This window comes from Cicer arietinum, chromosome 8 (genome assembly GCF_000331145.2).
Source record: "Cicer arietinum cultivar CDC Frontier isolate Library 1 chromosome 8, Cicar.CDCFrontier_v2.0, whole genome shotgun sequence".
Classification (NCBI taxonomy): Eukaryota; Viridiplantae; Streptophyta; class Magnoliopsida; order Fabales; family Fabaceae; genus Cicer; species Cicer arietinum.
This window is the reverse complement of record NC_021167.2, coordinates 10,105,161-10,129,726: the sequence shown is the minus strand read 5'-3', so window position 1 is coordinate 10,129,726 and position 24,566 is coordinate 10,105,161. Positions and strand designations below refer to the sequence as shown.

The 24,566-nt window shown below is 30.2% G+C and overlaps 4 protein-coding genes across 4 annotated transcripts; 1 reads left to right on the top strand and 3 right to left on the bottom strand.

Moving 5' to 3' along the window:
* Positions 1 to 2,906: 2,906 nt before the first annotated feature.
* LOC101509788 (AP-1 complex subunit mu-2) lies at positions 2,907 to 7,288 on the bottom strand. The gene is made up of 11 exons (XM_004489734.4): positions 7,012 to 7,288; positions 6,748 to 6,894; positions 6,585 to 6,647; positions 6,307 to 6,483; positions 6,110 to 6,213; positions 5,029 to 5,136; positions 4,804 to 4,900; positions 4,570 to 4,667; positions 4,278 to 4,419; positions 4,048 to 4,170; positions 2,907 to 3,449 (listed from the first exon to the last, which is right to left on the bottom strand). The coding sequence occupies exons 1-11, from the start codon at positions 7,138 to 7,140 to the stop codon at positions 3,351 to 3,353; spliced, it is 1,287 nt and encodes a 428-aa protein (XP_004489791.1). The 5' UTR covers positions 7,141 to 7,288; the 3' UTR covers positions 2,907 to 3,350.
* A 2,424-nt stretch (positions 7,289 to 9,712) lies between these two features.
* LOC101509466 (lysM domain receptor-like kinase 3) lies at positions 9,713 to 14,619 on the bottom strand. The gene is made up of 10 exons (XM_004489733.4): positions 13,831 to 14,619; positions 12,564 to 12,767; positions 12,133 to 12,272; positions 11,939 to 12,028; positions 11,469 to 11,574; positions 11,167 to 11,318; positions 10,897 to 10,994; positions 10,669 to 10,807; positions 10,362 to 10,460; positions 9,713 to 10,102 (listed from the first exon to the last, which is right to left on the bottom strand). The coding sequence occupies exons 1-10, from the start codon at positions 14,477 to 14,479 to the stop codon at positions 9,938 to 9,940; spliced, it is 1,842 nt and encodes a 613-aa protein (XP_004489790.1). The 5' UTR covers positions 14,480 to 14,619; the 3' UTR covers positions 9,713 to 9,937.
* Positions 14,620 to 18,098: 3,479 nt separating this feature from the next.
* Positions 18,099 to 20,096, top strand: LOC101509139 (peroxidase 57-like). Its single transcript, XM_004489732.4, has 2 exons — positions 18,099 to 18,562; positions 19,179 to 20,096. Exons 1-2 carry the CDS (start codon positions 18,242 to 18,244, stop codon positions 19,956 to 19,958), a joined length of 1,101 nt encoding a protein of 366 aa, XP_004489789.1. The 5' UTR covers positions 18,099 to 18,241; the 3' UTR covers positions 19,959 to 20,096.
* Positions 20,097 to 20,258: 162 nt separating this feature from the next.
* Positions 20,259 to 23,974, bottom strand: LOC101508816 (ribose-phosphate pyrophosphokinase 4). The gene is made up of 7 exons (XM_004489731.4): positions 23,490 to 23,974; positions 22,378 to 22,693; positions 21,907 to 22,002; positions 21,542 to 21,610; positions 21,253 to 21,381; positions 21,022 to 21,121; positions 20,259 to 20,625 (listed from the first exon to the last, which is right to left on the bottom strand). Exons 1-7 carry the CDS (start codon positions 23,876 to 23,878, stop codon positions 20,492 to 20,494), a joined length of 1,233 nt encoding a protein of 410 aa, XP_004489788.1. The 5' UTR covers positions 23,879 to 23,974; the 3' UTR covers positions 20,259 to 20,491.
* Between the last annotated feature and the right edge of the window lie 592 nt (positions 23,975 to 24,566).

Sequence of the window (24,566 nt, the reverse complement as noted above, 5' to 3'; positions counted from 1 at the left end):
TATCAATGTAATCTGAAAAATATTAATTGATATATACATTATTAACTAGAAAATACAATTAAAAAAAATATTATATTATAAATTAAAATAGATTTAGGACAACCTTTTTTTTTTACAAATAATCTATTAATTGTGGGTCAGATAAAGTAAATACTTGATATCTATAACATAAATAATAAAAAAAATTGATTATGCTAATGAATCAAAAATAGAAATTTATATTAAAAAAAAAAACAAAATTTAAACTTTTAAAATTGCTAGCATTTCCGTCCGTCAAAGAAAATAAATGGTTACCATTTGTAAAAAATTCAAGGTTTCTTCTTGCTTTTGTAAACTCTCCATAACCATCACATCTAAACTTGTATTTATATTAAAAAAAAAAGTTAAAGGAGAAAAATGAACTATCTATGATAAAATAAAGCCTGTAGTGCTTTTGAAATTGAATGTAGACTCGGTCTCTAGAAAATTCTAAAAAAACTCATAACAGCTGTAAAATGTAAAAAATTAATTAGACAAATTTACTTAATTTCACAAGCTCATTCTTCATATTCAAATCCATTTACTATAGCATAATTATCTAATAAAAGACCATAATAAAACTCATAAATATGTTTAAAACACAGTTAGATATAAAAGAAATAATTATTACATGTAAAATAAATATTTCGGCAAAAGGATTATTTATGACTTCGTCAATTAAAAGATACAGAAGAAAAAAAAAAATCAACTTTTTGTAACTTCATCCTTTAATCATATGTATACACATCCACAAGAGAGTTGAGGACTTACAATAAAAATAAAATAAAAAATAAAAAACGAGAAGTCTATTGTTAAAAAAAATGCGAACATTTTTGTTCAAAAATAACAACTTCAATAGTTATATATATTTTAAGGCAAAATATTATCAGAAACAACTCATGGTTTAGAGTTTAAAATTTACCATTTCTCATGTTGGATGTCATATTTTATAATACGTTGACAACAATGTAATAATACTCATGGTTTAGAGTTTAAAATTTACCATTTCTAATGTTGGATGTCATATGCTTAATTTTGATTATTTTTTTTGTTAAGGTGGGCTGTTGTGAAGGATATTGAAGTTGCTAATAGAGATGGAAATAGGTTAGGTCGTCCGTCGTGTATGGCCTGACCTACTTATGGTCTGGTCTGACCTATTTAATAGAAAGACTATGCTTATGCTATTTTTAAAGCCTATTTATTTAAATAGACCAGACTCGTGCTTATAAAAAAAGTCTATTAGACCTGACAAATCGGCCTATATATATTTTATTATTTATTAATGTTATTTTTTATTATTATATTAATAATAATATTTTCTATTTTAATTTCTATCAATTAGGCAATCACTCTAGTCATTCCATATTCGGTAACTGTTTCATATTTGGTAGTTGTTCATATTCAGTAGTCATTCAATTAGTCAATCACTCAGTAGTCGTTCCATATTTGTTTGAGAGGTAATAATTGGTACGTTTGTTTCAGAAAAAAAAAATCTATTCTTTGAAATCAAAAATTATTTTGTAGGGTTTAAAGGATGTTTGTTTCAGATTTTTTTTTAAATTATTTTGTTAGAAAAATTATTTTTTGTTTAATATATATAGATATGTGTATTGATATTGGTATGTGGTGAGCATCATGTGGTATGAATAGAAAATTTAAATGTTTTAATGTGAATAAGGCTTTTAACAGGCCATACCGAAAAAAAAGCCTATGATAGGTTGTAGGTCAGACTTAGGCCTAAAAAATTAATCGTAAGTCAGACTCAGACCTTTCAAAGTATAGCCTGACCTGGCCTATTCTCACCCCTAGTTGCTAAGAAGATGACCATATTTGTGCAGTCGAGCTCAATGGGGGTGTCAAAAGAATCCCAAACACGAGCTGCTAATATCGTTGGAGTGATTTGTGATGGTTAACAAAATTTCAAGTCCATTGAATCTGAACTCTTCTTTGAGTATAGCAAACGTCTTCACCAATGAGACATCTGAAACATACCCTAGTAATGTAATATGTTTACATTTGTTTGAACCTTTTTTGGTCATTTCATCTCTTTAACTTTTTGGAACTTATAATGTGATTTTAAAATACTTTTCTTTTATTTTTTTATTATTCCTACAGGCTTTGCTTGGTTGAAATGCGAGGAGGGCGTAGAAAATGGTCATAATTATCTGAGAAAATTGAATATTTGTTTAAGAGAAGGGGAGAGATTCGGTGCTGATTCAAAGTATGTTAGGCTTAGCATGCTTGTCATGGATGATGAGTTCAATGAATTGTTGAAGAGGCTATCAAATGCTAAAAAATAATAAGATCACATGTATTAAAACAGGGGAGTATCCAGCGTCTTGAGAAACGTAAGTGTTTTGGTACTGTTTACTTCTTTCCAGTTTGAGACTAATAAAATAAGTTCACCCCTTTTAAATTATGAATTCTTTTTATATAAAATGCTTATTATTCGTAAACTATTAAATATGTAAATTATTCGTAAAACGGTAAAAGTATATATTCTTGAATATTGTCGCCGGTTCTATGTTCTCAGTCTAAAGAGTTAGAAGCAACTATATCAAAATCAATCCTTTCATTTTTTGGAGTTCTTTAAGAGCTATACCTTAAAACAATGTTAAGTAGCATTGGTTTCAGCATTGTGTCTTATCACCAAATACAATACACACACAAGTATGTATATATATATATATATATATATATATATGTAGAGTTATACATATAGTATATACATATCTTAGGGTTAATTTGTACATACATTCCATTCATAATCCAATATATTATGCTTAGAAGTTTTTATTATTTGGTTCAAGACTTCTTTAAATGAGGCATAATATTTGCAGCATGAATGTCTAGAAATATTAATATTAAGGAAATTAACTACACTGACATTTTAGAGCAACATCATATTCTCCAACTGTAATTCATGAAACACTTGATATTGTACATTGTAAATGACTAGAGGTAGAAAACATAGTAATACAAAAGCTAAAGATTCTCTTACAAATGTAAATCAAATCAAATTACAATATAAAGACAATAGAAAAAGATGAAATGAAAAAGGGGATTAAAAACAAACATTTTCCCAACAAAAACATATTGGGGCAAAAGGGCCAGCACATGAAGTACAGGCTCGCTTGCGAATTTCCTGAAATTTTGTGTGAACTTTATAGACAGTGAGCAACTTACAATCTGTTGCCAAAATGATTATCATGAAGAGAAAAGATATTTGGCCAAATAAATTCTAACTTCTCTAAAGAATCCAAGCCCTCATTCACTTGTTTGAAGTTGCTGATCATTGAAAATGACAGTCACCAAAAACCAGACACAAGATTCTAAATAAGCCTTAGTTCATACTCTCCTGCCATTGTTATATATCTCACCCATGGAAGAGCCTGATACCCACTCTTCTCAATAATCTTCAAATATCTTACCTAAGAGACCAAAACATTTGCATGTTGATTACCATCATCATCAAGTCAATCAAAGCTTCTACTAAATGAACAATGCTATGCTATCAATATATGTGCTGAAGTTTAATTTCACCAAATATACCATATGGTTGCTGATGTTTTATTGATCCAAAATTATGTGTATTACGTATTAATTTCTGATCCTTTTCTGATGCCAACTTCTTTTTTCAACTATCAATTGAACTAACACTTGATTTTTTTTTAATATCAATAGAATTGTGAAATAATTTGAACTAACTTAAATTTGAATAGTTCAGTACACCCTCAATGTTGGGTCCTAGAATAAAGGGGAGTTTGTTAGGATTGGAGTTAAGAAGTTAATTAGGGGTTACTCAATACATTGAAATAATCAAAATGTAAGCAGAGACAAAAGCTCTAACAGTATGCACCAATAGGCAAAAGGTGAGAGAGACGGCAGGGGAAGGAGTGAATGGTGAAAAATAGTCATCCAAAATTTGATCAGACCGGGGCATTGAAGGAAGCAATCATTATACCTAATGATGAAAAGATAGCCTAATAATATTTAGTATACTAGAAAACCATGTTCATGTTAGCATACCTGAATTCCAGAAACAGTGAAATATGGTATCTCGAATTTCACACGTATAGGAGCTTTTCTCTCAGGAGCTGCTTCCTCGTCTGTTATACTGGGAAGGCGAAACTCTGCTCTTAACATATACTCCTGAAAGTATCAAAAAGAGGAGAACTGAATCCAATAAATCACAATTAAATCAATTTCAGGTATCAAGATGGATGTTATTTAAGGATTCAATGCCACTTCCAAGATACCTTGCCTCCAGGGAAGGATCTAATTTTCCAGATCAGTGCATCTTTTTCAGGTGCATATGATGCAGATCCCATTGACGTTCGAACATTAGGATTGGTTGCATCAACAGGCACAGGCAACTCAATCTCAACATTTGTGGCAGTGCTATAAAATAAATCCTATTAGTTTGTAAAACAAGGATATTTAGGGTAGTCTAAATTCTGAGGAAAAAACCTCACTGCATGAATTAAAGGGAACAGATTCCCCCATTTCTGTCAAGAAAAATAACATATAAGAGAACAGAAGTCTCAGTACCTACGTTCCTTAAACTGACTCCTAGCTTTTACCATAATCTCAATCCGACTCTTTGAGTGCTTTTCAACATTTGCTTCTACCCAAATTAAAGGCTTAACCTGAAAAGAGATGGTACAATCAATAAAAGACCTCAAAATGCGCACTCTCTCTCTCTCTATATATATGTCTGTGTGTGTTGTGTGTAAAGACCACCTCTCAAAATAGAAACTTATTTCATAACTATAGAAGATGAACCTGTGTACTGAGCCTGTACGTCATTAAATCAAATGACCCATCAGGAGGTATGAAAGAAATTGTTCGATCATTTTCAAATCGAGCCAAACGGACACACCTTCATAAAATGCCATAAATAATTTGAGAACTAGCATCAAGAAGAGGAAACATGCTTGGAAAAAGTATATCCATTTTTTGCACTTTAAGTGATCAATTTGTAAAGACAAGAAAGCCAATCATACATACTGATGAAATTTAATGTCTTCCAAGTCTATCGCCTTTCCCTTGGTTGTTCTACCTTGTGCCTCTAATAATAATCTATCATTTAAACCAAGTTTGCACTCAGGCATACCACTGCATTAGAATAAGCCAAGAAAAAACATGTCAGTTTCCAGATAAACACCTCATCATGGACGTTGATTAGTAGATACTTCACAACTAATGCTCTAAATTGTGAATGTAGGGGTAACATGTATCCAGTGACTGGACTTGTCTGCAAAATATTTAATGGTAGAGAATTCACATAGATGTACATTGTTCAGAATGTCTTCATAAAGAATACCTCAAGTGTACCAGATGAATAAAGGAATCCATAAGCGTGGGGAACGAATACAAACAGAAAATAACATATGTAACAGTGGTAAAGTTATGCAAGCAGAAAAATTCACAAAGATCTCTTCACTATAATAAGAACAAGTACAGATGAAGAATCTAAGGAGTACTTGATTGAATATGATTGCTCAATCATTTCTTGGAATGAAAAAGTACAAGTTTATTGCAGAAAGTAAAAGAAATTTATTCACAAGGAATGCCACTAGAGAGGGGGGAGACTTGTATCAAATTCTGCACACCAATCATTCCTTCATTCCCTCTATTTGTACTGACAAGAGGAATATTTTCTATTAGGAATTCTCTCTAAAGTTACAGGATATACAAATGAATGCTGGGCATGCGTGGAGACCCGCACGTACGGTTGTTAGGGGGATATGGTCGACAGGCAGGCTGGCACCCACCCGACCCAAATAGAGGGACTGAGAAATTAATAGAGTATAAAACTTATCTTCAAGCTTATTCAATATAATGAGCCAGTTGAGGCTTGGTTCCCTAATCCCTAATGTGTATCATTCCAGTCCTCACCACTAACTACATATAACATATATACTCTCCAGAATGTCCACATATGAGTAGCCACAACAATAGAAACACCAAAAAAACTGAAATTGCCAACATTTTAGAATTTTGATATTGCAATCAATACCAAAAGCTAAGAGATCTTAAGACAATACCAAAGAAATGCAGTAGATTTCAAGCAAAGAAAGAAGCAAACCTCAAAAATGTTCTCATCTTCAGCGCCCCAACAACGTCAGATCTAATTAATTGTCCATTGCTATTGACAAGTATATTAACACTCTCCACCACATCCAAGAAAACCTGAATACAAACAGAATAGTACACAATTCAGAGGCTAAGAACCATCAAATTACAATTAATAAACAAACAATTCTTCACTTCTCTAATAACCACCTCATTTTTCTTGTAGCTTATCCCTTCACTTCGCCAAGACACGGCATTAGTCACAGCCATAGGAGGTCTCTGAGTAACTTCCATTCTATATGCATCAGTCTTAATAAATTCACTAAGAATCTTTGCCTCAGTATACTGTGGGTAACCAAAGTCCATAATTTCATCAAGTAGCTCGTACTGTCAATGAAACAACCAAACCAAATGTCAAAACAAAACCACACAATTCAGCATTCAACGAATTCATTCATACAAAATACTTCCAGTTTCAACATTTTTACCACAACAACAAAGTTATCCCTAAGAGATTCCTCTTCTAATTCCTCAAAATAATGCTTAAACACCTGCAAAAAAATAAAAGACGGATTTCACTGATTTTTGTTACTTTCAAAAACTTATTCAATTCTCAAATTAACTGAAGGATCGAATCAGAAGAACGCTTACATCAACTAATCGATGAAGGAAGAAGAGAAGACTAGCGGCATTACAATTTTGTCTCGTGGCTATTACAAGGTAAACATTGCTATGTTGTATGAACATATAGGTAACACCATTATCGTAAACAACCGGATCTTGAGACTGTTCATCAGCCTAATAAAAAAGAAAATCGAAACTCGAATTATTCATAAACATCGTGTGGAGCATGAATTTTAATTTGGATCTGAGAAAATGAATGAGCGAAAATGAGGAATGGAAGTGAAGTGGAACCTGTTTGTCGATTATCTTGGTGAAGAAGCGTTCGGCGTCGACGGCGGAGACGTCACCACGGTAGTCGCGCCAGACGAGGATACGGCCTTTGATGTCGAGGAGAAATAGAGCAGAAGCTGCCCCTGACATTGATGCTGTTTCCGATCGCTAGATTCAAATCTGAATCAGCTTCACGGTGATGAAAGAAGAAGACGACGGAGAATAAGGAGTTCAACGACGCCGCTGTCACCACGAGAAAACAAGTTATTGAAGCATTTTTCAGATTTTAAAAAATTATTATTATCAATTTCTACCTTGTTTGATAATAAATTTCAATTTTTCTTCACAAAAGGAATTACAATTTTTTTATTTCAAAAGGAATTTCAACTTATTCTTACCGAAAATACTTCAATTATATACTTTTCAAATAAAAAAATTCCCAGTAATAAAATTTAATTTGAGATATAGCACGTCGTTCAATGTTTAAAAAAAATTGTTTTAAGTACAATTCTTTGCGGCATAAAATTTTATATTCAAGTTAGATTTAAATTCGAGACAATTTTTTTACTTAAATATAATTTTAATTTTTTAATTAATTTTTATCACTTATTTTTTTATAAATAGTATATTTTAGTGTTTTTTATATTTACAATAAACGTTATAATTTTATTAGATATTTAAAATCTTTTCTAATAATTGTGAATATGTAACTATATAATTCTTTAAAATAAAGATCCATTTAACTTCGTAATAGATTTTTATTTAAAATACTCTATTTTGAAATATATGTAAACTATTTGAAATTAGGATATTTATTTTCATTTCTTTCTTATTAATGCTGTACACTTAATTTTACAACTAATCTAAAATGAACATTAACAATTCACACAATAATCATACAATTGTTTAAAATAAGTGTAATAAAATGTAAATGAATTAAAAGTGAGATACAAAACTAAAATATAAAATTTAATATAAAAATAAATAACTAAAATTATATTTAAATATTATTTTTATAACAGTGTCAGTGTTCGAGTTTTGCCGCTATATTGAAAAAAAAAAGACATTTGAGCTAAGCCATGACTAATAAGTACTTACAAAGGAAACTTATAATGATATATGAACTATTTTATCATCAAATTTAATTTAAACTTTTGAATCACTGCATAGATTTGCTCATTTAAGATGCTCCCTTATTTCTATTGTTTGATGCATTATTTAATTTTATTGAAAATTCATTTATTCAAAATAATTTTAAAATAAATATTAAATTGAAAAAATAAATTAAATAATTAACTAAAGTGACTTTAAAAATAATGAGTGATAAAGGTTTATCAGGTTCTAATTACATTTTTATAGTGTTTATTCATAATGTTGATTGTAAGTAAAGATTACGAGACTTCAAGACAATTTTCATTGGTGGGTGCATTTATAAAGTATTGTCTAAACCCTATTAGCAAATAGATTGAAACAAGTCATAGGTTAGATTATTAGAGATACTCAAATGGTTTTTGTGAAAGGGAGACAAATTTTAGATAGAAATGTGATAGCAAATGAAGTAGTTGATAAGACTCATAGGATGAAGAAGGAATTAATTCTTTTTAAGATGAACTTTGAAAAAGCTTATGGTTAGGTGGAATGGAGCTACCTTGATAGAGTGATGGAAAAAATGGGTTTTCCACATAAAGGGAGGAATTAGATTATGGAATGTGTCAGTTTTGCGTCAACTTCAGTCTTAATCAATAGAAGTCCAACTAATTAATTCAATTTGGGGAGGAGTCTTAGACAGGATGATCCTTTGTCATCATTCTTGTTGAAGAGTTGAACTCGATGATGTGCTCATTAATGAATTTTGGTCTGTTCAGATATTTTTAGATTGAGTCAGATACTAATTTTAGTGTTTCTCACTTGCAATTTACAAATGTTACTCTTATCTTGGGGGAAAAGAGTTGGACGAACATTCATGCTATTAAGGTTGTCCTTATGTTGTTGGAACACAATGTTGAAGTGGTTGGATGTGTTGAGTGCACTCCAATAAAATGTATTTTTTCACATTCAATAATTTTGTGGTTTATTTTTGTTCAACAAGACATCTCGAGAAGGACTTCATATGATTTGGCTAGTTTGCATGTAGACTATTTGAAAAGATCACAATAGTTGAGTCTTTAACTAAAAGATGTGTTATTTGGAGTATCCTGTTGACCGAATCAAAATTCATTAATTATGGTAATATAAAGCTAAGAATAAACAATTCACGTACGTAATTGCTCAATGGTGGACAAATTCACTTATATGTCTTCGCCTTTGTAATAACTTATGAACTCTCAAGGTGTTTTTAAGGCATCATAGGGAGATTTCTTTTTCTTTAGCTTCTTTAATTTGTTATTGTATAGGAGTTTGTGTTATTCTAAGTTGTTTTCATTGATTGTATTTTGACACATCTTGTGTTTAAATAAGTAATTTTAATTAAATTTTAGCTTCTTCAAAAAAAAACTCTCCTAAATGTTTTTTTTTTTATTTGTCTTAAATACGAGTTAGAATTTTCTCTATTTACTATTTTTTCCATTTTTTCTATTACTAAAGTTATGAAAATATAAAATATAATAATGTAACATTGGGTCTACATATTTTTATACAACCAAAACCATTTCAAAACTACAGTAGTAGAAAACATAAATGAAGAAAAAAAAATTGGAGTGAAACTTTTCACTTCCTAAATACTTAGTGGCACAAAAGTAGGTAATGTACTTCCATTTTTCTTCAATATATAAAGTTGTTAGCATTAACAAATTTTCAGTACAAGAAGTCACATTGTCACAATTCAAATCTATAATTTTCTAGCAAGATCTCTATATACACCCCAACAAAGATTATAGATTAATTAATATACCATATCAGCAAAGACAAGGATGCATATAAAAAATTATTAGCAAAAGTGTCTTCTTCATCATCTTCCATCAAATACCCCACTGAAAACTTGACTGTCCCCACCTAGTGATGCTTCCCATTCTATTGAGGACATTACAATCTTTGATAATGCTACAACCATTTCTTTCATTTCAGGTCTGTCCACTGGATTTTCACTCAAACACCAATGAGATAATTCTGCCACCTATAAAGATACATTCAAAGCTTATATTCATATTGCCACATATATATTGTATAGTATATACATTATGAGAAAGTAACATAATCTTAATGGCCACAAAAGCATCTCTAGACACATAAAAGTAAATAAGGTAGGGACAGAAACATAATTTAGTCAATAGTAAACTATTTTAACTATATAAATTTAGATACTATTCTATAAAAATAAAGTGGAACATAAGAATGTGAATAAAGATTGGAGATTTAAATTAAATCTAACTTACCTTGTAGACATCTTCAAGAGGATAACTACGTAGAAGATTTCCATCTACAGTTGCTTCTAAAGCACTCACCGGGTCATCATCTTGAAATATTTTGTTAATCTAAATTTCATATTCAAACAAATATCAACTTTCTCTGTTTTTTCTTTAAGTAAAAAAATGCATATACAAGTAAACTTTACTTTTTTTATGTATAAAATCACGGTGACTTACTGCGATTTTGACAAATGCACGTTAATAATTAACATACATTTCTTGAACTTATTTTTATATTTGTTTCAACCTTGAATTCAAAAGTAGGTTAACTTACAACTGCAATAAGTGATTTCATATTATTGGCTTCTTGGTTGTCACGAAATAATGCTCTTTTTCCTGTTATCAATTCAGACAGAACCACTCCAAATGCAAATACATCAGTTTTTATTGTCACTTGAAGCTCCTTCACAGATCTAAAAGGAAAACAAAGTAAATATCAGAAGAAAAATTAACTATGAATGATAGGAAGAAAATTGAAAAGCATAGAATTGATTGAACCTACTCTGGTGGAAGGTAGCCTGGTGTTCCAACAAGCCTTGTTGCTAAGAATTCTTCATCATTGGTTCTTTCTACTAGTTTTGCAAGTCCAAAATCTGCTACCTACTTATCAAATCATATGATAGTAAATGGTTTTGTTCGAACTTATGAAACACTGATACAGACACCAGACATGACACTGATAATAATTTAATAAAATGTAAATGATTGAATGTAATCACATGAATTGGTGTCAGACACCATACATGTCTTTATAAAAACAAAGAAATGGTACCTTTGCTCTGAGCTTCGCATCAAGAAGAATATTACTAGTCTTTATATCACGGTGAACATATCGCGCTTTTGTGTAATCATGTATGTATTCAACACCTTTTGCTGCATCAAGTGCAATTTGAGTTCTAGCACACCAAGAAAGAGGCTGGTGACCTATTCAAGTATCATGGTTTTAGATTTCTTTATATAAATCTAAAAACAAATAGTTTGATCACAGTTTTATGTTTCTAATCAATTGTTCACTTTTATTCAATTGTTCTTGGTTTATGACATTTTAGAACATTTATTAATATATATGTATACCTTTGAGTAGTGGATCATGAAGGTGTTCACTAAGAGATCCATTAGGAACATACTCATACACCAAATAAAGGTGGTCATCTCCACTTGCATATCCCAATAACTCAACCTGAAAAAATGTGATTAAATCTATAATCTATAATATTATATCCAACATCAAATCATGATCATGGTTTTTAACTGCAGTTGTTGTTGCGGTTACAATTGCTATTAACCTACAAAATTTATATTACAATAAAATGTGGACAAATGTGGTCACAGTTGCAGTTGTAATGTTGTTGCGTTGCAGACCAAACTTCTAAATTGTGGTCTGCAATGCAATAAAATGGGAGAGAATAATTGAAATCAAGGTTGAAATAATTATAGAAATCTTCCTACAGTTCTTTATGTCATTGCTGACTGCAATTTATAACCATGCATAAGATATTTACTAAGAAAATGTCAAAGGTCACTTTGTGAGGGATATTACATACAATGTTAATGTGATGGATCTTGCATAATGCTTTGAGTTCTGCATAGAACTCTTTGGATTTGTTAGATCTCATCTTCTTAACAGCAACCTCCTGAAAGTTAAAATAGCTATCATCATCCAATTTTTATGGAGCACATGAAAATATATGATTGCATTATAGATGACCATTAAAGATTCTATGCAATGTTTCCTTACTTTATCATCTAGCATTCCAAAATAGACAGTTCCATATCCACCAACTCCAATCCTTCTAGTTTCATCAAAGTTATTTGTAGCATCTTCAATCTCCTCAAAAGCATAAATTACTGGTCTTTCTGGATCAAATTGTGTTGCATCTGTTCCAATATTTACCATGAATAAGCCTACTAAGGAAAACTTTATACTTTTTAAATATAAAGGTCTATTTGATTTTAGAGAACATTTATGTTTTAACTTTTAAATCACGAATAAGTCATTTTGTGTCGTTTTCTTTTCTATTTTCAAACATTTGTACACGAAATAATGAAAACAAAAAAGTTGAAATAGAATGAAAACAAAAGGTCGTTTCGACTCGAAATGAAAATAAAAATGTTTTCTCAAACCAAAAAGACCTTAAAGTTGCTTTTAAAATTTTCTTTTGAAGTTACCTTCCATATATTCTTTATGAAAGTCATGATTCCTTATGGAAATAGTTCTATTGCCAAATGATCTTTTAGAGACAGTTTTTGGATCCTTTTTGGTGGTTCCATAGGGTTTATGTCTCCTGAGAATGAGAACAATCATGGTAATAACTGAAAGTAATGTCACACTCACTAAGATACTAATAATAGCTTCCCACTTGTGTTTCTTTCCTGCAAATAAGAGAAAATCAAATTAAGCAAGGAAAAAAAATTGGAGTGCATAATGATGGTATATAAATCAGTTAACACCAATTTGGTGATACATAGCTCAACTATCATTCCGTCTCACAACGATTGTTGTTAAAGGTTTTTGTACATATATTAAAAAATATAATAATTAGAAGAAAAAGATAAGTCATTTTATTAAACTACTCATCATAACTATTAGTAGATTTTTCACTATTATCAATGCAAAATATAATAATGTTTTAGAAGTTGTGTATATAAAAATCATTCAAGGGTAGTATAAAAAAAAATAATTAAAGTTGCATTGAAAGTTATGAATGACATTCATTTTGAAATAATTTTTTTTTTATAAAGTAACACTCATTGTGAGACGGATGAAGCATTACTCTCCAATTAAACTTAAACCAATTTCTATGATTGAAACATGATAAACATATTATCATATCAGAAACGTGTTGTAGTATTTCTGTCGTTGTTCAAGATGTGTCAGACAAGGTAAATTTGGAGAGGTTTTTGTGACTCATAGCATCATAAATGGAAATATATGATTGAATCACTTGTCATTTATATTGGTTTGGTAACCATGTTGAAGGTTTAAGTACAATTAGTGAAATTAGTTTTGTTGAATCAATGTGAACTAAGTGTGTTGTTTAACATAAGTATCATCACGCAGTACACTAAATTAAAGCAAATAGCTAAGGAGCTAGTTAACTCACAATTCAAAAATTAAATTAAGGTAAATTCTAGTGTGGACACAATTTTGATATTTAGTTTAAAAGTAGAAGTCTATGGTATCTCTTATTCATTGTTGGTACGGTCACGACGGATGAAACGTTAACTTAATAGATTTTCGATTTGACAAAAATAAAAAATAAATATATATACCTCAAATCTCAACTCATATTTGTTTTTGCTAATTTTTATTGAACTAAAAGTCTCAGTAAAAATAAGGAAGAGTGTAAACTTCTATTTTTAAAAATATACTCGTTAGAGTTTCATATCCATACGACTAAATAAGTAAATATTTTGCATAATTAGAGAGGTTTACCTTTTCCATGGGAAAGTGGAGATCCTTTTAATTCCTTAGGAACATATAACACCCAACCAATATCTATGAATGTAGGGTTAGGACCCAAAACTTGATTCATTCTAACCATGCCATCAACAGTAGCATTTAGCATAAGAGCAATTGAATTTGGTGTATCACTATGTTGAACTGTATATGTAACAACAATTTGTGACTCAAATTCCGAACAACCACAAGGAATATTTATTGTTACATTCTCATTTGGAACCAAATCTTCGTTGACTTGCCAAGCTTGACCACTATAAACAAGTGTGTTAACATCCACAAAACTCTCATTAGGACTAACCATGTAGTTTGTTTCATAGAAATATCCACTAAGGTCATTGGTGTTTTTGCAAGAACAAGGCACTTTTACTAGGTAATCTTGTTTATTGCTACGAATTATGGGTTTGATTTGTGAAACACCAATAGAGTAAAAATGGGCTATTTGTTCTATCTTTTGATCGTAGTTTATGTGGTAGAGTGAAGCATTGCATGTTCTTATTTTTGTAGAACATTTAAAAGGTTCTATGTATGTGTTTTTTATTGAAACTTCAATTGAAAACACACTTAGTAGTGAAGATGCTAGAAGAATGAGAAAAAGTGAAAGAATTTGAGTTAGATAAGACATAGTTTTGAACTTTTTATCATATATGAAACTCCTTCCCTAGTGAAGAAAAAAGACTAGTTTTAATTTCAATTTCAATTTCAAATTGCATTGATTAATTCCTAGCATTTGTCATCATATATGGTTGTAGCTTTTTTCAAGAAACATAAACATCACAAAGTCACCTAGATTATTATTTATATAACTAAGTGACCCTTTTTCTTATAGACTTTCAAATAGTTATTAACTTTGAAAACTTTTATAAAAAATGGTTTGTGACAACGATTTAGATTGTGATATCAATGTTTTTTTTTATGTATCTATTATTGTAATTAAGATTGTATTTAATTGTGATTTTTTACAATATTAAATATCACGTGATGTTGGACCTTAGCATGATTAAACAAATTATGGTGAAGATGGTGATTATTATAATAAAATTATTTGGTGCCTATGTTACTTGTCTGTAAGGAAGGGGCATCTTTTGTGGGATCTCCGACGGCAATAATGGCCAAATGAAACAAAGTTGAAAACAAAAGCTATAATAATTTAATAGTTCCATCAAATTAAAAAGTTAGAATATTACGGTGCCATCACTGGTCAACCTTACTGTAGCTATTTTTTTCCATTTAACCCTGAATTGAATTGTTTTTCTATAAAAGAAAATTATTCTAGATGGAATTTGAGCTCCTAGATATGTAAAATCAAGCTCTTATAATTATGTTGTTCATATACTTAACTTATTCAATTTCACTTCATTGTAGATACATTGCACAAATACACGGACTATCAAATGAAGTTTGGATACGTAGTACGAGTGTAGATACCATATAATATAAATATGTAGATATGTGAAATTTTTTAAATTTAATAAACGATACAAATTATATACATAGAAAAAATATATTAATAAATCCTCATAAATATATAATTATAATGTATCAATAAAATTATCATTAAAAAAATTTAAATAAATATTAATTTTATTTAATAGTTAAAAATTTAAAAACACTTTTAATCGTCTCTTTATTCAGTATCATCATCAATTAAAAAAATAAAATTTTTATGTTTCGTTTTAACAAGAGATTTTTTTTTTTTAATTTAAGAATAACAACAACATTTTAAAATAGATCATGTATATTTTTATTGATATTCCAAAAAAAATGCCCTATGTTCTTTATTTCTTCACAAAAATATCAAATAGATTAACTTTAAAAAAATATAATAACAACTTTGATATTTTTATAATATGTATTCGCAAATATATGTTAACTATTAATATCAAATATGTATCTGATACAAGTATGTATTTACTTTTTAAATATCCGGACTTCGTAGGAGTGGGGCAAAAATGAGTTTATATAATCATAAGTTATCTTAAATGATATTTTTCATGTCAATGCAGTTTGATTTGAAGCGTTAATAACATATAAAAACATTAAATATAGCAAGAATTGAATTTTTAGCAATATATATAACACTCAAGAATAAATTTTTTGTGTAGTTATTGATGTGTGTTCATACTAAATATGGTGATTAAGTTATATGATTATTCTCGTAAGGAAACAAAAAGTACATGATTATTATTCTTGTTTTCTATTATTAGAAACCAATCCTAAAAGAAACCAATTGTTGCTAATTATCGAAAGTTTCCGCGTTTCGCAAACCTTTCTCGTGCCAACAAGTGTTTGATTAGGTCTCTTTGCCAAGATTAGAAAACAACTTTATTAGAGATAAGCGATTAAGTTAATAGTCTTGTTTCGTGTGATTATTGTTTTCACATGAGTGTATAGTTTTTTTTTCTTATTAAGTTTATAATATTTTTGTATAAGTTATTTGAAGTAGTTTTTAAATTTATAACTTATGTTTCATCTTTGTTTTTATTTTTACTTTTATTGTCTTAATTGAAGTTTTTATAAATATTAATTAAAAATATTTATTTTATATTATTATATAGTTTAAAGTAAAATCAATCGTTAATTTTATCAAACATTTTAAATAAAATCAGTTAGTTTATCAGTTATCTATTGGATCTGTTTTGGTGACAATGTTGCAAAACTTTAATAGTGAAGTTGTTGATGAAATTTATATGTAGCAAATTAAAAAGTGTGTTGTTACACTAGCCTTTAGGTTCGATTCGCCCCCACCAATCGGATGCAAATGAGATAACTAGTGAATCCCCTTCAGGGTACTTTGGAAAACATTAATATGATTTGCACTTTCACACCAATAGTATCTTTCAATAGTATGTTACAAAAGAATGATTCTTATTTTTTACCCATGCATTAGAAAAGAATAAGATGACTTAGCATATAAGAATGTGTGAGAAAAGTGGATGACAATCACTAGAATCCGTGTGTACATTATGTCCAAAGTGATCCTATTTATAGGAAAAATAATATATGGGTTTGAATCCACCAGATGTGACTTAGGACATTCCAAATTTGAATCTAGAACACAACCAATTGAACCAACAACTAAATCATGTCAATTACCACCAATTATACATACATATATTCATAAATATTTTGGAAATATCTCACATTATCCTTTATCAGTTACTTTTTTCCTATTTGTGCTATAAATTCGTCCGCTATCAACTAATTTATTTGCTATACGCTATTTTTCTCAAACAATATCTTCTTTTAAACCGTCAAAAGTTAATTACTTACTATGTGATTTGAACTTAGGTTTTTCAGTTCTTAACCCTAGCTCAAAGTTAGTATCTAATTAATTGTGTTTGTATGTTATTATATGTATGTACTCCCCCTAACATTATTTATAATAAAAAATATGTTAACAAAAATTGAAGTATTTGATTTAAAATTTAAACTAAATAGATCAAATTTTATTTGTTCACTTTTCTTTATAAATAAGACTATAAAGAGTATGTATCTTACTTGTTGAAATTAAAAATAAAAAGTCTATTGGTCAATATCACAAGGCTAAAAGTCATTTTATGCAGTTCTTTTCGTATTATAGTTGTGAGTTTGTCATGATATTGGTCTAAACTTCCAATTGACTAAAGAAACTTACAAGTTACAATGATGTATGGTCATGGATGAATCTAGAAATCAAATAGACGAAAAGTTTTTATTTATAAATATTATATAAAATTTAATTATAAAATTATATAAAGTAGTATTAATAGTTTTGCGTATGAAATTGATAACGCAAATAAATTAAATTTTATTGATTGTATATGTTATTGTTGTAAAATATTGACACAGAGATATCTATCAATAATAAAATGAAAATTTTGATGTAATTAAATGTACTCCCTCCAACATTAGACATATTGGACAACTAACAGATCTTTAATGAACTAAATACAAACTATGATAAAAACGATGGAGAGAGACTTTCCATTTAACAAACTATATATATTTGTCAAGATGCTTAAGTAGAAGGAAAAAAATTAACAAAAAAATATTGGTTAAGAAAGCTCAAAGGTGCATGAGTCCCTAAAGTTAGCCTTAACTTCCTATTCTAACGGATAAACAAACAACCAATGAAATTAAATTCTAACTATATATAGAGCACAACATGTGTAAACATTGCACATATGCATACTCAAACCAAATTTAACTTTTCTTAGAACTATCTATGGCTACCTCATGAATCAAACAAACAAAAAACTATTATAAACAATCTATCCATAATAACAAACTAAAATTTTCAAACTCATTTGGTTATAAAAGGTCATTGTCCCTTTGTTTTTCTTTGGTGTAAACTTGTACCCCAAGACACCCATTTCAACATTTTATTTTATTTTTGTTCAACAAAATGAAAATGGCAAGTATTATACTTGTGACCCTTTTTTTATTCAACTTGGTTTTCGTTCCTTCAATGGCTCTTCCATTTGGATTTGGATTTCCAGGTGATTATGATCAACAACAACCACCACAAGATAATGAACAAAACCAAGATAAAAATCAAAAGCTTGTGAATGATGGTAATAATGGTAACCTTAGGGTAGGGTTCTATAAGGACAGTTGTCCCAATGCTGAAAATATTGTGGCTGGTGCTCTTGCTGAGATTTCTAAGACAAATCCAAATGCAATTGCTAACCTCATTCGTCTTCAATTTCATGATTGCTTTGTTGTTGTAAGCTTTTCTAAACTCTATCCATTTTTTTTTTCTTTTTTATTATATCTCTTAATTTAGTCGTGACAAATAAATTATGATGTTAGCAATTAGTTAAATATGATGATCACATAGGCTTCAATTAAATAATCAAATTAAGATTAAGATTGTATACTTTATTTTTTATTTTTTAAAATCTAAATGTGAATCGTTAGAGGTAGATTTGACATGTCAGATTATAAAATTGAGTTGAATGTGTCATTTTTAATTTTACATAATTTAAATCCAAAAAACAATAAGTATATTATAAATAAATAAAATAGAGATTGATACAAAAAATTCATGAAAAAATGTTCCAATAGTATTATTAGAATAATATAAATTTAAATATATTTTTAATCTATGAAAAAATGATATATTAACCTGATTAAAAACACATTTAAACAAAAACTATTTTAACTAATTTTATTGTGTGAAATTTGTATATTTATTTCTTCTTTTATATACTTACATTGAAAAGTGAAATCCTATTAAAACTATTAGAAAATGTAAAAAAATAATTAATTTTTTGAAACCAAACTATGGTCTATGGTCTAAAAAACTAATCTTGGCCATGATTAAAAAATAAAAAATACAGGGATGTGATGCATCAATCTTGCTAGACTATTCACCAACAGGAGACAAAGTAGAAAAAAGTTCAATGTTCAATGGTCAACTCCTCAAAGGAGCTGATATAATTGATGACATAAAATCCAAGCTAGAAGAACAATGTCCAGGAGCAGTGTCATGCTCAGATACATTAGCATTTTCAGTCAACGAAGGAATGGCCATTGCCGGTTTACCTCGTAGAGCCGCTCTCGGAGGGCGTAGAGATTCGATCTATTCCCTCGCATCGGTCGCCGAAGACAACAACCTTCCAATGCCTAATTGGCCATTGGAGAAAATGGTTGAACTTTTTACAAGAAAAGGTTTCACAATTGAAGAAATGGTTATCTTACTTGGTGCTCATTCAGTTGGTTCAGCTCATTGTGATGTTTTCATGGAAAGAATTTACAATTTTGCTAACACAAGGAAACCTGACGCTACGCTTCCAACTCCAGTGGTTAATGAGCTTCAGCAAATATGCCAGAACCCTGGGACACCACAATTTAGAAACCCTCCAGTTAATTTCGATGAGACGCCAACCGTGCTCGATAACTTGTTTTACAAGAATATGATAACAAGAAACAAGACGCTTTTGATAACTGATGCTCATTTGCTTAATGATCCTAGGACAATTCCTGTTGTTCAACAGATGGCTGGTGATGAGGGTTTGTGGCAAAAGAGGTTTGCTGAGGTTATGGTTAAGTTGAGTTCTTTGAATGTTTCAACTGGGACTGATGGTGAAGTGAGGAAGACTTGTAGGTCCACTAATTAAGTCAATGTGTTGTTTAATTAACATAAGTATTTGAAAATTGTAATGTTTGGCTCAATTTGTTTTTCTTTTTTGTCAAGATAGTGTGATGTAATGATGGATGATTTCTTTTACCCAAAAAATTAAGGATGATTTCTTGTATGGTTTTGTTTTGGAATTTTTCTCTCTAGTATTTGCATTTTGCAGCAAGTAAAATAGAACAAATATTCTAAAGTGGTTTTAAATCTAAGCAAAAGAAAAATAGAAATAGGTGACTGCACATAATCTAAAATCTAAATCTATAAAGAATCAAACACCACGACATAACTACCAATATTTTTACTTTTTTTATTAGAAAATTTCATGATAAAGTTGGGGAAAGAACGTGGCAACAAGAATAAGCCAATATAAGTACACCCTTGTAAGTTCTAGATACCATAAGCCGCAAACCAAAAGAGCTCAACTCTTATTATTACTATTATTATTTCTACTAATAACCTTAACTATGTCTCTTCTTGTGTCCATTTCATTTTGAGAATAAGATGAAAATTATAATATCAGATTTGGAGACTGGCTGATATAGAGCTTGCTAGGCTGAGAACCTCAAATGGTGGCCTATGCATCACCTCCTTCACTGTTAAGGGGCATGAGTCTGTGATCCAGAAGTATGTGAATGCAGTTTCTGGATGTCCTGTGCATGGAAAATCATAAATTACTGAGTGTGAGAGGGGAAAGTGTAAACTTACGGAATGAGATTTTATTGATTTCTAAACACAGATCTTTTACACTGTCAATCAATCATAACTATCTGATCATTAATAATGTTTGATTCTAATTGTAACTACTTCTAAAGTGATACTTATAATTGATTGTGATTTTGAGACAATATAAAACTTTTTACTCTGGTAGTGTATAGAAATTAAACTTTAAATCAAAATAATGTAAGAAAACAGGTTAGCATGTTTTATTAATTTAATATTGATAAATCGACGAATTAGTGTAATTAATTAATAAATATTTCAGATGAAATTATTTTCCTTCAGAGGCAATCAAAATGGCTTAATGAGCAAAGGAGAGCAAGCAATACCGCCATTATCGTGCCCAAAGCGTTCCCATGATTTATTTGGAAAAATTCCATGAGTCACATAAGCACTTATCTTAGCTGCTCCATGAGCTGCCAAAACTTTCTGAAAAATGAAAATTTACAAGTTACCAAGAAAAAATAAGAAGCGCCTTTGCTATAATAAATAAAACATCATATTTCCAATTTTCATCTCATGTGCAAATCGTTGAATTCACAAACATCAATTTTTCATACCTGGCATTCTATCAGGGTACCACCTGACTGAACCAAATCATCAACAATCACAATATGGCGACCCTTAGGGTTTCCCTCCTTAATTCGAACTATCCGTTTATCTCCTTCCCGAACTTTTGCGCAAACTACCTGCATATATGCATTGGGTAAGTGCTAACAGACAGAACAGTTGCTGCAGGTTAATACATTTTCACAGTAGTAGCTTGTAGACTAGTACAGTAGGACCAGAGTAATATTTATGACTTTAACTAAATTTGAGAAACATGGTTAGATTAACAATATACCATACCGTTGGAAAATGCTGCAATTGTTTATGAAATCGTTTCCAAGCACCGTCATCAGGAAAAGCAATCGATATCTGAAACAAAAAAGCATGCTTTTCGTTGAATATGAGATAGTTTAAAAACAATTATTCTATTCACTTTTTCAATCAAAATCTATAAAATATAAACATAATACAGTTTAAGTTTGAAACAAAAGAAGATTTATCAAGATCTAAAACAACAGGATATTTGTTAAGCTGATTGAAGCAAATTAAAAAGATCAGAGTAATTTACATGACCACAAGCAGACAAGGAAAAATCAGAACAGTTTATTAAAAAGATGAACAAAAAATAAACAAAGAGAAGAATTAAGTATAAGTGAAAATCTCACATTGTCAGAATCAGGCAGATCTTGGAGCCTTCTTTTAAGCAATGGTATGCCACTCTCAAAGCATGGTAAAATGTTATCACCAAAGTAGAACCTCTCCTGAATTAAAACAAATTATCACATAATTATGAGCAGGAATTTCACGAGACAGAGAAAAATATATGGACCAACAAAGTGTGTGTTTGGTTTCATGGAGAAACTATCAGCGTTGATTTTTGGAGAAAAAAAACAATGCAGACATTTGTTTTGTTGAATAAAATTGATTTTGAGTCCGAACCTCGGCTTGACTAGCAATGATAAAACGTAGTTTTTGTGTTGGGACAAAAAATTTACATGAAGTTTACGAAATCTATTTCATTCAAACTTAAATCAATTTTAAGAAATCTATTTCATTAAAAATCACAAATGACAAGCATTCACCAAACACACACCTAGAACAATTTGTAGAAAGCAATTCTACTACCAATAATACACCTGCAAGGCATGAATGTCAAATGTGACCAAACTTGTTGGTCCTCCTCTAGATATCGGTATGTTCGACAAAAGCCTGGCCAAAGTAAAAGCAGTGGCAATATCTCCTTCATCTTCCATTCTTTCAGAAGTTCCGGTTGGGAAAAAAGGAAGCACGAGTGTAAATGAGGAAACAAACAGTTTTGGCAATGCATAAATGACAGGAATCTGCTCAAAAATCACTGCTGGAGAACTAAACGAGGCAAGAAAAGCCACATGCTGTCCACGAATTCCTTGAGCATTGGGAATGAAAATATTGGGGAAGCCATCAGGAAACTTTCTGAAGTTTTCAATTACATAGACCATTTCAGTGAAACCATAAAAATAAATATACTCAAAAACAAGCTAGGAAAAATAAAAATAACCCGGGCCAATGTACCATAACAACAGCATTTGAATAAACCTTAGGCATCAAGGTTATTCATAAAGTGGCATCTTAAAAACTAAAATCAACAGTTCCAACGCTCAGTTTGGCAAGGCATACAACTTATAGCATATAAGTTTATGATCAAAGTAGAGCAAAGCTGCTTCTTCTTGGTAATAGTCCTTCTAGTGTTTTCTTACTAGAAGTTAATACCGTATCATTTTTTTCTCTTATTTTTACCCTATTATCTTAATTGAACAAAAGTTAAATATTAATTAAAAGTATTTTTTTATCAAATTTAGTATTTAGCAATCAGCTTAACAGCTAATCTCACTAACCACTTCAAACTCAATTTGCTAGTTCATCTCCTATCTTCAATCAGCTAAATTATACATTATCCGCTATAAGATAGCTTCTCTGTTATATGCTACATTTCAAACTCCATTTGCTAGCTTATCTCCTATATGCTATCAGTTATATATATATATATTCGGCTCATAACGGAAGAACCCTACTATAATGGGTATTTCCAACCAAGTTCCAAACTTTTAACCAAAACAATGCCAATTCAATCAAGGGAGAGAAAATTAGCAAAATGGGACAAATGAAATTGATGGAAAACGTAAAAAGATCACCACATTGATAAAAACTGAAACAAAAAAAAAAAAAAATGAACAATGCGAATAAGAAGTAGTAAGAAAAAAGAACGAACCCCCAAGAGATGGAACGAAGTTCAATTGCATCAGAATCAGCGGCAATTTTCTCAGCTAGGGATTGGGTTTCGGCACAGTAGAAAAGAACAACCTTTTTAGCATTCTTCATAGGGAGTTGAGAAAGAGAAGAAGAAGCAGAGACCAACGAAGAAGGTGAAAGAGAAGAAGAATTGTTGTTGTTGAGAATAGAATCTCTGTTCATGTTGGATACGTGTTCAATTGTCCAATTACGATGATTCTCGAAGCTTCTGATTTCGCACTTTGGAGTAAAATTGAAACGGAGAATGATTTTGTTTATGTTTTTGGAGGAGAGAAGAAGAGAGTGAGAGGGTTTGAGATATTTGTTTGAAGTTGCCGAGAATGACGGAGGAGGTGGCGTGGCCGCCATTGTCGGCGGTTACCGCCACTTGAGACTCAAAGATCGGGTTTTCTGGTTTAGTAAAAAGTCACCAACAAGTTTTCAACAAAAAATATTACCCAATTTTATTTATTTTTTAAGGAAAATATTACCCAATTAGAGAAGGATTTGAAAATATTGGTTTATTAAATAGGGTCTTCATGCTACAACCATCTTGAATTTATTAGATATGTTGCACCATTAACCATGATATATTTATTATTACAAGTAAATTAATTAAAGAAAAAAATGTAACTGCCATGAAGTACGGTTGCTTCTTGACAATAACGTAATGACACTTTGACACAACTCCAACGTTGCGTATAGTTGGAGATGTTCTAACACACGTGATCAATTACATGATTATAATATCATTTTTTTGGTGCAAGAGAATGGGGATTATTAATATAGAGAAATTAATGAGTTTTTTTATTATAATATCCCTTTTTTTTTTTAATACTAATCTACCCCACTTTGAAATTAATATACCAATCTGTCATACTTTTTTGCCCCAGATGCAAGTCGCATCCTGGGGCTGCGACCTCTTGAAAGACAAAAATTTTAACTGCAACACATGGTCGCATCCTGGGGATGCGACCTCCCACTTGGGAACTTTTTTTTTTTTTTTTTTGAATTTTTGGGGGATAAAATAGGGGGGCGCAAAGTATAGCAGATTGGG